This window comes from Chelonus insularis, unplaced genomic scaffold (genome assembly GCF_013357705.1).
Source record: "Chelonus insularis isolate UGA/USDA-ARS -01 unplaced genomic scaffold, ASM1335770v1 contig_56_pilon, whole genome shotgun sequence".
Classification (NCBI taxonomy): Eukaryota; Metazoa; Arthropoda; class Insecta; order Hymenoptera; family Braconidae; genus Chelonus; species Chelonus insularis.
In genome coordinates, this window is record NW_023276648.1 from 1,075,795 (window position 1) to 1,088,351 (window position 12,557).

At 28.0% G+C, this 12,557-nt stretch overlaps 3 protein-coding genes and 1 long non-coding RNA gene across 5 annotated transcripts; 2 read left to right on the forward strand and 2 right to left on the reverse strand.

The window, feature by feature from the left end:
* Nucleotides 1-2,945: 2,945 nt before the first annotated feature.
* LOC118070359 (uncharacterized) lies at nucleotides 2,946-3,418 on the forward strand. The gene is made up of 3 exons (XR_004690755.1): nucleotides 2,946-3,008; nucleotides 3,078-3,222; nucleotides 3,303-3,418. It is a non-coding gene; the product is annotated as an uncharacterized lncRNA (long non-coding RNA).
* Nucleotides 3,419-6,026: 2,608 nt separating this feature from the next.
* LOC118070353 (uncharacterized) lies at nucleotides 6,027-7,974 on the reverse strand. The gene is made up of 2 exons (XM_035088906.1): nucleotides 7,831-7,974; nucleotides 6,027-7,758 (listed from the first exon to the last, which is right to left on the reverse strand). Exon 2 carries the CDS (start codon nucleotides 7,527-7,529, stop codon nucleotides 6,027-6,029), a length of 1,503 nt encoding a protein of 500 aa, XP_034944797.1. The 5' UTR covers nucleotides 7,530-7,758; nucleotides 7,831-7,974.
* Nucleotides 7,975-8,468: 494 nt separating this feature from the next.
* LOC118070339 (Sjoegren syndrome nuclear autoantigen 1 homolog) lies at nucleotides 8,469-9,474 on the forward strand. Its single transcript, XM_035088892.1, has 3 exons — nucleotides 8,469-8,681; nucleotides 8,749-8,948; nucleotides 9,156-9,474. Exons 1-3 carry the CDS (start codon nucleotides 8,630-8,632, stop codon nucleotides 9,243-9,245), a joined length of 342 nt encoding a protein of 113 aa, XP_034944783.1. The 5' UTR covers nucleotides 8,469-8,629; the 3' UTR covers nucleotides 9,246-9,474.
* Nucleotides 9,475-9,497: 23 nt separating this feature from the next.
* LOC118070338 (beta-1,3-galactosyltransferase brn-like) lies at nucleotides 9,498-12,015 on the reverse strand. Of its 2 annotated transcripts, none has more exons than XM_035088889.1 (3): nucleotides 11,864-12,015; nucleotides 11,287-11,523; nucleotides 9,498-10,906 (listed from the first exon to the last, which is right to left on the reverse strand). In XM_035088889.1, the coding sequence occupies exon 3, from the start codon at nucleotides 10,847-10,849 to the stop codon at nucleotides 9,626-9,628; it is 1,224 nt and encodes a 407-aa protein (XP_034944780.1). In that variant the 5' UTR covers nucleotides 10,850-10,906; nucleotides 11,287-11,523; nucleotides 11,864-12,015; the 3' UTR covers nucleotides 9,498-9,625. The 2 variants fall into 2 exon arrangements, with proteins under 2 accessions (XP_034944780.1, XP_034944782.1); XM_035088891.1 differs by having other exon boundaries at nucleotides 11,287-11,544.
* Between the last annotated feature and the right edge of the window lie 542 nt (nucleotides 12,016-12,557).

The window sequence follows — 12,557 nt, forward strand, 5'->3', positions numbered from 1 at the left end:
GGCACCAAGAAATTTACAAATTTTTGAATAATCTGTTTCGAGCAAGACAGAGCACAGAATATATCTATTAGTCCAGTCAATATAGGAGGCTTGGCTCCATTTGTCTTGAAAATTTTTGTACAAAGGGCAATTTTTAATTTTCTAATGTCAAAATATCTGTAATGACCTGTAGAAAAAATGTGCCCAAAAACGAAAGTGCGCTGATTTTTTTTTATATGATTTTTTCGCATTTTAGTGGTCCCGTGTATCTAAGCGAGACAGCACTATAGGCGGCACCACGCGGTAGAGAAGGACATAACTATCGGAATGAAAAAATCGTATTTTCGATCAAAAAAATTGTAGTTTTCTTGTTCAATATTATTTTATTAATTATTTGATGAACAAGAAAAACCTACAAAATCATCAATTTCTTAAAGTTGGTAATTTTTTCATTTATTTATAAAAATTTGTTTTTTTATTTATGTATAAAAAATTTCTTCATTATAGTAAATAATATATTTATTTATTATATTAATTTGATATTTTTTTTAATTTTTTGGGTCAAATATTGGCCTAAAATAAGTAAATAAATAATGAATGAATATAATAAATAAATATATTATTTACTATAATGAAGAAATTTTTTATACATAAATAAAAAAACAAATTTTTATAAATAAATGAAAAAATTACCAACTTTAAGAAATTGATGATTTTGTAGGTTTTTCTTGTTCATCAAATAATTAATAAAATAATATTGAACAAGAAAACTACAATTTTTTTGATCGAAAATACGATTTTTTCATTCCGATAGTTATGTCCTTCTCTACCGCGTGGTGCCGCCTATAGTGCTGTCTCGCTTAGATACACGGGACCACTAAAATGCGAAAAAATCATATAAAAAAAAATCAGCGCACTTTCGTTTTTGGGCACATTTTTTCTACAGGTCATTACAGATATTTTGACATTAGAAAATTAAAAATTGCCCTTTGTACAAAAATTTCCAAGACAAATGGAGCCAAGCCTCCTATATTGACTGGACTATATCTATCTCCGTCTTATTTTTCAGAGAAAATTGCGAGTTCGAACAGTTGACGAGCAAGCACATCCCCCACCCTCTGTTATCAAGCCTGAAGCTTATGATATCTAAACGTAAACAAAGCAAATGAAAATATGCTGGCTCTGTAGTCAGAAGATTCGATTTCGACATCAAAAATGAGTTTTAAATTTCAATTTTTATGTAAAATTATTTTTCAATTAATCGATGACAAATGAGACAATATTTGAACAGGGTCATTAACCTTTTTTTGTACAAATACATTGATACTAGCCTTTTTTAACAACTTATTATCAATAAAAAATAGTTTAAACAATCCGCGGCGAGTTCCGACACTTCACCGGCAAGCTCTACCCCCACTCTCTGTGCCCAAGCCTGCAGCTTATAGTTTTTAAGTATCATTCACATTATTGAAATCATAATAGCTCAGTGGAAGCGCACCAATCGTTTTTTTTGCTGGGCAGGGTTCGATCCCAGTCATAGGCAATTGTTTTTTTCTTTTTTTGCTTAAGTGACTTTATATACTTATAAATTAATTCATATATTTGATTAAATTATTCTTCCAATTAATTACGGAAAACAACTTGTTTTTCTGAAAATAAGCTGAGGGTGAGGAACGAGTTACTATGAATTCTCTTTTTTCGAAAGTGTTGTCTTTAAAAGACAATAGGAATTGATTTTGAACTTATATAAACAACCAATTATTGTATTTATATAAAATTTTAATGAAAAAAAAAGGAAAAAAAAATTGGCTATGACTGGGATCGAACCCTAATCGGTAAAACGAAAGCTTGGTGTTCTACTCACAGAGCTAACACATCATCTCTGACATTATGTTTATGTTTATAAATTGTATAATGCAGGCTTGGGTACGAAGGGTAGGGATAGAGTTTGCCGGCGAAGTGCCAGAAATCCCCGTGGATTATTTCAACGGGAGCGTGACATCCGTCCCCAATAAGATGTCAGTCAAAGGCATTTTTACAATCTTTTAAATTTGAATCTTTAAATGTATAATCTTACTGATTGTTAATCAAATTCTATGATGCCCAGATTTTTTATCTAATGATCATTTTAAAAATATGCTTTATTCTTTTAATCTTTTAAAATTGGTTTTTTTTATTTTCAATCATTTAATATTCAATCAAATTATAAAAATTTTTCTTTTTTTAATGTTTATCATTTCGTTGAACAGTCAACTTAAGAAATTAGGACTGGTAAGTTATCTTGCGTCGGTATAGTAGAAAAAAAAATTTAACTAGTGTCACTGTTTTCTAATAGATGACAGTAATTACACTGTTTTCAATCAAAAATTAAAAATACTTATATGACTTTAAATTTTGAATTGTTTAATAGCAACTTTACTTACCAAAAATAAATATTAGATTGATCTTCTTGAAATGGAGCATAATTTTCTTCAAAACCAATTACTTATATCGATATTTTTCATCGTTAGAGATATACCACATCAAGTTATATTGAGTTAATTTCTTTACAATATCAATTACACAATTCAAAATAATAAAAAAATACTTTACTTTTAAATTGAATTTTTCTTCAATATATTTCCTTTTTTTGTTTCATCAATCATTTAAGTTACTGAATTACTTGCTATTTCTTCAGTTAGTTTGTGTTTTAATTGACTATCAGTAAGACAGTCTTCTAGTATTATCGTAATTATAAATAAAATAAAATATATTATTTGTATCATTAATTTACGCTTAGTTTAACTTTTCTAATAAAGTTAGTTTCTTCCATTGTGTAATGAAATTTTTTAAACAGGTTTTTTTTCAATATAATTTTTATTTCAAACTCTTTTTTCATTAATGACATATTTTTTAAAAAACAAAATAAATTTTCACACAAATAAATTATATATTAAAGAGAAATAAAATTAAGATCCTATTAAATTTTTATTATTACTCACTTTAGTTCACACGACAATTAGTTTTAACACAAAAAAGTAATTTTTTGGGTAAATATTAAAACACATTTAATATATACATATTCATAATTCTGTATTGAATTAAATTTCATTTTTCAGATCGATTAATAAACATAATTTGTGACAGTGACATTGAATATTGTAGAATAATGAATGAAACTACACGACAAAATCATTCTCGAGCAATTCAACATACAATTGACTTGTACATTAATAATTTACAAGAGTCCTCGAGAAATGGAAGGTACTTATATAATTTGTTAATTTATTCAATCATTTTATATTAAATTTAAATAATTTGTTATAATATCAATTTATATATAGGATGACATTGTCAGAATATTTGTAGGCAGTAGTTGAACGCACAAATATTCGACGGGAGCTGAGACAACGTGGCTCATATTTGGAAGTGTAGAAAACCAAAGTTAAAGAGATATCAGCAAATGTAAATTTTCTTGAATATAAATAAAAGTTATACTTATAACTTCAGGAAGGATTTTTGAATTCTTTAATTGACCCTGATTATTTTATTTTAAAATAATTGAATTGAGTAGTGATTAATATTAAAATTTATTAACAAATTTATATTCATATTATATTTATATTTAAATTCAGTTAAATTAAGGTATTCATTAAAAATACTGATTTATTTTTATAAAAACTTAAGTAATAAAACTTTTTTTCTTCGTTGCACGAAAATCGTTTATGTTTATTAAAGAAGAGAATAATACTGACAGACACTATTTTTGAAGTTTTTCAACTTTTTAATAATTCAGTTTTCAAATTTTTTTCACTTGGATTACGTTATTACGCTAACATTAAGATAAAAATGTTATTATCATTAGATTATAAGCCTAAATATACTTATTTATGTAGTGGGAATTACATGACATTACATGAGCCAGAAAGAAGACTTTTTTTTGTATAAGTATTTTTAATTTTTGATTGAAAACAGTGTAATTACTGTCATCTATTAGAAAACAGTGACACTAGTTGAATTTTTTTTCTACTATACCGACGCAAGATAACTTACCAGTCCTAATTTCTTAAGTTGACTGTTCAACGAAATGATAAACATTAAAAAAAGAAAAATTGTTATAATTTGATTGAATATTAAATGATTGAAAATAAAAAAAACCAATTTTAAAAGATTAAAAGAATAAAGCATATTTTTAAAATGATCATTAGATAAAAAATCTGGGCATCATAGAATTTGATTAACAATCAGTAAGATTATACATTTAAAGATTCAAATTTAAAAGATTGTAAAAATGCCTTTGACTGACATCTTATTGGGGACGGATGTCACGCTCCCATTTCAACTACTTCTAAATATTTCTAAATTGCTTAAAAAAAACTACGTTCATATAGCTATAGTAAAAAAAGTGTTTATAACCCTGTTCATATGTTTTCCGACTCGGCGTCGATAAATTACATAAATAATTGAGAAAAAAAAAATCAAATCGTTGTAAACAATTACTTTTGGCATGTTAATATTATAATTACATGCAAATCTAACAAATAAAAGAGAAAAAAAAAACTTTATCATGACTGGAATCGAACCCTGCCTAGCAAAATAAAAGACCGATGCTGTAATCACTAAGCTGTTATGGTTCCAATGTGGTTATATATGCTTAAAAGTTATAAGCTGCAGGCTTGGGCACAGAGAATGGGGGTAGAGCTTTCCGGGAAAGTGCCGAAACTCGCCACAGATTGTTTAAACTATTTTTCAATGTTAATAATCATATGATTAACTTGTTAATAACATGTTAATAACATAACATTGTTAATACATGTAAAGATGTATAAGTTGTTAAACACAGGCTATTATCAATGTATTTATACAAAAAAAAAGTTTATGGCTCTGTTTAAATATTTTCCGACTTAGCGTCGATAAATTCAATGAGTAAAGAGAAAAAAAAAATCAAATCGTTATAAAGGAATAATTATGGCATGTCAATATTATAATTACATGTTAATCTAACGAATAAAGTAGAAAAAAAGTGATTATGACTGGGATTGAACCCTGCCCGGCAAAATAGACCTCTGACGCTCTAACCACATGGCCAGCATAATCTCGATATTGAGTTTATGTGTATTTATTTTTATACTACATGCTTGGATATGCCGACTTGGAATTGAGCTTCCTTATTAACATTTATACCTAATAAAAATGATAATAATGGATGAGTATATGTATTTGAAGTTATTTGCAGGTATTATATTAATTAATGTTAAATGAGTATCATCATTTTTATTTATTCTAACTGCAATAGTCACCAAAGTATAAGGCATTGTGAAGTGATAAACTATATTTACATGACATACATATATTACCCGTACACACTAGAGATGTGAATTTACCGGTAATAGAAAATTCGGTAATTACCACGTAAAATTACCGCTATCTGACGGTATTCTGACGTCAAAAAATTCTGAATGTAAAATTTACCGTCAAGCCGTCGGTCAGCGTAATTACCGTAAATTACCGGTCATTCGCATCTATATAGATGAATATGATGAGCTTTTTACCGAGGAAATGGCTTGCTTTCGAACTTGCTTGCCAATTTGCTCAAGTTAATTTTGCTTTTTGCACTTGTTAATTTAAAACTAATTAATTATTATAAGATGAAAAAAAAATTTTGTAATTTGTAATAAAAAAAATATTTTACATTTTTGACTGTTAGGACAGAAATAATAAATATATTGAAAATTATTATAAACGTTTATTTAGTTAAGTTTTTGGTACATTTTTTTTTATAAAATAGATAATCCTTCGTTATTACATATTATAAAGAATTTGACTTTTTTAACTTTTATGTAAATTATTTATGAAAAAATAAAACCATATAATCTATAGTTTCTATCAACTAGTAATATCACATAATAATTGACATATTTCATTAGGAAATAACAAGTCTAATACTGATTCAATTCCATCAACATCACTAATTAGTCTTGAGTAAATTCTTCTTCTAAAAATTCAACTTCTTCATGCTTAGCACAAATTTCACTTATTTCATCCTCTCCTTTATTACTTTCCTCATCTTATTCCCATTCTTCTTCTGTATTTTTTGGTGAAGGATTAAGTAATTTTAAATTTCTTGCAATGTATGTTATTTTTCCAGCTCTATCGATACTCAACTTATTTCTTTTAGATGAATGAATCCATCCTTGTGTACTAAAGGAACGCTCGGTTGCAGCTGATGTTGCAGGTAAAGTCAATATAGCCACAGCTATTTTGCTCAACGAAGATTTTTGGCAAATACTTTGCCACCATTGACATGCTGAAGTGATTATACTTGCTCGCTTAACGTAGTCGTAACTCCACATACTTGATTCTGACACATAATCTGTTAAATCTTTTAATACCTTATCACTATTTAGATTTAATTTATCACCAAGATTTATAATTAATTGATGAGCTTCAACCATTTCTGACCTATTTAAATTTTTTCCTTTTAATTGAGGATCAAGTAAGTTAGCTGCATAATGTATGGGCCGTAGAGCCATAGTTTTACGATTTTCTAAACAAGTATATATGCTCAGCTTTTCTTCTTCCGAAAAAATATTTCCAATATTATTAAATGCATTATTAAAATGATTATATAAATCATAAAAACATTCAGGTACTTTATTTATTAAAGAGTTATCACCCTCTAAAATATTTATCCACTTTACAATCGGTTTCATCAATTGAAGAATTTGTTGAAGATTATTCCAAAATTCTTCATTTAGTACAAGAGCACGAGAAGCAGGTTTCCATAATGTAATAGCCTTTGAAGAAATTGCTAAAGCCTGAAGATTATGCTTATTAACACAAAGACTGTCAATCATAATTATAGTAGATCCAAATCTTGTCTTAGCTGGTAATTTTAAGGTAATAAATACTCTACGTTCATCTTGAGATTGAATTTCTTTGAAAATCGCTGACATTATTTGTACTTCTTTTATTCCTTTTACAATAGCTGTTGCACTTGTCACCAAAGTTTCAACAGTTGCTTGACTACCAATATCTTTCATGAGTAGGTTAAGAATGTGAGCAGCACAACCATAACAATACAATTTGTCGACATTATACTTTTGATCTATCAAAGTCCAAGCACTTTTCATTGCAGCACAATTATCTGTACAAATTCCGATAACTTTTTTAATTCCCAAAGCATCAATAACACTTCCTATTTTTTCAGAAATATATAAGGCAGTTTGTGATTCGGTTCCAGTTGGAAATGTTTTGAAAAAAACTGGCGCTGGGGTTGTTACAATAAAATTGATGATTCCTTCTTTGCGAATATTAGACCATGCGTCACATTGCACTCCAACAGTAGTAGCAGATTCAATTTTTTCATTAACCATATTTTGTGTTCTAACGAATACTGAATCTAAAAGATTATTTGATATTTGATATCTTGATGGCAAATTAAATGAAGGCCGTAATGCGTTAAAAAATTTTAGCCAATATGGATTTTCTGTTATACATAATGGTGTACCAGATGCATAAATCGCTTCTGCAAGTAGTTCTTGTAGAGAATCTTCATCTTTTTTTGACATTTTATCACAAAAACTATCGATTGTAGTTTCCGTAAGTCTTGAGGACAACTTCTACACTCTTTATAAAGATGTTTTCGCATACGAGTAATGTTTTCTGCATACTTTTTCTTGCAATAGTTACATGAATACGATTTTAATTTTTGGTTAGGTTGCAGAGGTAATGCAGAGAAATGTTTATATATTGATTTGTTCTCCCCCATTGCACCAAGTTCTCAATGAAAATCCTTATCTACAAATTGAATTTTCTTATATTAAATATTATCAGTATTTTTAATAAACAAATAAAAATGAAAATATATACCTGATAGAACAAATAAACAGTTGTATGCCGTTGGGAATTCTAAACTGTGATTGGACATGTATTAACCAATCAGAGATCAGCATTTTTCTGACCGGTATGGTAAAACAGGCTTGGTCATTGACGCGTTTTTTACCGGTAATTTACGGTAAATTTACCCGTCAATTACCGATTCACATCTCTAGTACACACTCATACACAAATTACGCACCAAAATGCAGGGCACCATCAGTTCTGGATACGGATTGAGCATTTTTTCAATATGAATGACTGAGGTCATCTGCGAGCATAATGCTGTCACCTATCAGAATTTTTTCAAACTAATTATCCGGAGAATATCATCTGGAATACAAGATTTCTAATTATTTCTAAATTATTCAATTTTATACTATGAATTGATTTTTTTGACATTCAGACAGGTGGCAAGGACTGACGCAAACACGAATTTTGGGCGAAAAACGTATAAAAATGAAATAATTAGTGATTTTTCATCTGAATGATGTGGCCGCCATCTTGAAATTTAAGCGCGGCAAGTGAATTCATAATTTTTCATGATTCTTTCTAATTTTTTTAATAAAAATATTCACTATATACAAAAAATTGTTGTTTACGTCAGTCCGGCGTTAATTTTTCTGTAATTTGGTACCTAATTTTATAGAAATAATCGTAAATTGGCGAAGAAATTAGAAATTTCCCGAACCCATATATTTGGATAGTGGGAATCAGTCGCCTTTCTGACTTCAGCCCAGCCTTAAGCGAGGACAAATCTTGTGCTCCCTGATAGATCCCTTATGTATATACAATGTCTCAACACGGTGCTGCTTTGCAAACTTACAATCAAGAATTAGTCAAATGTGAAAAAATGATTTGTTTGTGTTACAGAGAAATATTAACATAATAACGGTAATTTTTGATTTATAGATTTAGAAGGAATGAAATTACGTCGTTCTGTGTTACAATCTCGAATTGAAATTCAAAAAGAAGAAAAAAATAACCTGCAAAAAAAAATAGAACAAATGTCGTATCAACTAACATGTTTAAATGATAATCTCGAGAAAAGCCTGTCTGTACGGGATGAATATGATAAAATTATAACTGATACAGAGACAGCTTATATCAAAGTGAGTTACACTTATTTGAGTATTTTAATATTTGAATTAATCATTGATTATAGAACTACTATCATGTTTTTATCAATTAAATTTTCCGCTCAGATATGGCCAAATCATCAATTCTTCGTTATTTAGACACAAAAAAACTTTTATCAATTGATCAATTCCCTTTCAAACTTAAAAAAAATTTTTAGATCTTTTAATTTATGGTTTCAGATTTTAGAGAGCTCTCAATTACTATTAAATTTAACAAAACGAGAGGCAACAAATTTCGATCAAACTCTTATGAAAAAAAATCTACGTTAATAATTTCATAGGAATAACAAATAAATACAACAAAAATAATATTGCTCATAAAATGATTCATTCCCGAGAGAAGTATTTTTTTCTATAAGCTGCTTTATTACATCGTCTGTGCATAAATTAATAGATAAAATATATGTGCATTTAAAGAAAGAAATAATTAATTCTTTAAATTCAGTATTTTATTTTCAACAAAATTATTTACATTCAAAAATTTTGTATAGCATAAAATTTGCAAACTATTGTAAAATAATTTTAAGTATTACCAACAGATTCACTGTAATCAGTAGAAAAAGTAATCGATTTTTTTTCTGTATATTATCTTATACGTTATTTTATAGAATATGTATTAAATCTATTGGAATAATAATAAAGAAACTTAGCTATGCATTTCCTAACAATTTCTGTTCGTTCCAGACTTGTATCAATTCTTTCGGATCACTGTAACCATGAGATGTAATGACGTGTTTATAATTATATGTTGTATAATCTTTTTTGTAAAAATGAAATTTGTGACAATGGAACGGTTTTAAATGAACTTTTTTGGCTATTATACCTAAGTAAATATCATCAAATCGAAAATGTTTTATATAAAAACTAGCAAAATATATATCAACAAGAGCTTCTTTAGATAATACATAAGCTCCAGCCGAAACATAAAGGGGCCACTTATTATATGGATATTCTTGAAGCGGCACGTACCATTTTGATGTTTTATGTCGATGAGGTCTTGAATTAAAGACATATCCCGCATACAACCGCATATCATTTGGTAATTCATAATCAATGATATATTGAGTTTTTTCCATAAAATTATCACCAGCTTTGGTGCGATTGAATTTTTGCCAATTCAACGGAGATGAGATAATGTTGCTCTTTATTTTTCGCTTATATGGTCGAAATTCATTGAAATTTTGTGACTCATCTATACATGACATTGGATTTCGAATAAATTCTAAAACATTTTTTACTGATACATAAATATCATCATCAACAAACATGTAAAACTTTGAGTTCGAACAATAGAGTTTAGCCCATTTGAATGCAAGCATTGTTTTAATAGTATTATTATAATAAGAATCTATGAAATTGGACTGTACGATGTCTTCATACTTAATTACTTCATTATCAATTTGACTTTGTACTGCTGCATTCATATGTACACCTAGCAAAAATACGATTTTTGTTGGTACATCGAAAAAGCGTTTTTTTGATCCCCACGTCGCTCTTATTGCAGTACGACGGTCAAAATTTTCAATAGCTGATTTAATTATAAATACAACATGTAATATATTGTAATCATTATCTAAACAATGTTTCTCATTAGCATAGATAAAACTAAAATTATACTCGTTAATCGGATTAATGCTTGGTTTTTCACCATTCTTGAGAGCATCTATAAATGTAAGGATATTACCTTCATATGGGTATGTAAAACAATCTTCGAATGGCAATTCAAAGAGATGAGTAAATACTCCAAAAGAATTCAATAGAAAAACAATGATCAATAACACACATATGTATCGAAATTTTATTTTCGTAACTAAACCTCTATTCCTCGTGAAAATTAATCTCAAAAAAAAATTCATCTTTGGGAAGTGAAGCATATTATGTTAGTACTTTAGAACCATCATAAACTTCAATCTTGGTTGTAAGATTTATGGCTAGAATGAAAATTTTTTTACATTAATAACAAAAAAAAATCAATTCATTATTCTATGTACATGTGCTGATTAACGGAACAAATCAAAATTATAACATATTTACTACTTTATGAAGCAAAATTTTTTCAAACAAATATTACAATTTTTTATGATATAATTAAATTACAAAAGATGCAAGTTTGAAGTATATAAGATTAATAAAAATAAATTTTATGTTTTACTAGAGTTAGTACATTATAAACACGTTATAAGGCTACCGTTGATCAGCTCAATAATATTTATATAAATAGTATTTTTATGACTTACTGTAATTAATTCTATATTACTTTTATAAGTTTAAGTGTTAATATGAGAAAAATTGGAAAAAAAGGAAAACTTACATAAAAATGAAATCTATCATTTTATAACAAAAATGTGTCCATTGGATAAAATTGAAGATATGTAATCCAATTTACTGAAAAGATGTATTGTCCCCACTTTCTTCGATATCATTTACGGGTGAATTTCATCAGATATTTAAATTGCTATGTGTACACTCGAGTCCATTAATGCCTAGTGTATTCTTGATAAGCAATTACCGACACCTGGCATGGTTTTTTTTATGTTGAGTTTCGAATCTAGAATTTTTTAGGCTTGGTCTGAATTCGAAAAACTATAAAATTAGCAATTACATTTAAAATATAGTGTTTTAGTACGTAAAATAATTTTTTTTTACTATTAGAACGGTCGAAAGGTGTACCGCAAATAATAATAATCAACAAAAATTTCTATAGTCATGTTCGTACAGGCCATCTTAATTTTGAGACATGGAAAATAACTAATTACTTTTTTTTTAAGGAATATCCGCTGATTGTTATTAATCACGAAAGAACTTTGTACCCTTTTAATACGAAAAAAATTATATTATGTACTTAAACATCATATTTTTAATATTATCTTAAATTTTATAGTTTTTACAGTGTAGCTCAAGCTTCAAAAAATTCTACAGGATGTCCGATTACTTATAGCGAAACTGATGATGTTTTCGAGATACGAAAACACGACACGCGTTGTGTCACCGAAAATGATCGAAAGTAGCCAAATAACTCCGGTATCTTCCGAACGCTTATAGCAAAGAATACAGACAGTAGAACGCTCAGTACTAACTGCGACCACACATGTCGCAGCGGTCCAAATGAGTAGGCTGTAGATGGAGTGGCCAGCAGTCGTTGATCAAACTTGATTCGCGGCTATTCATTAGTTTAATCGACAAGCGGTCATTTGTGCCGTATACTTTTGTGCCAAAGCGGTAACTGTACCAGAACTATAGTACTCTAACGATTCTACCATATAAGTATTGTGCCAAACTTCAAGTTTACCAATGGTAAATGTACTACGTCGGTATAATAGGGATAGTTTTTATTTTTTATTGATAAACTAAATCTCTAGTAATTTTATTAAGATAATGTATATAATCTTTTTTAATTTTAGATAAAATAATGTTTACAAAAGCGCACTGTTTTACATTTACTTGACTTCTAATAATGATTGAGTTAATAAATTTTTTCTTAATTTATGTATTTGATTTATTTAACTAATTCGTAAGTTCCAAATATAACTTTAATATGTAAATAAAAATAAATATAAATTTTATGATTCAACAACTTGCCCT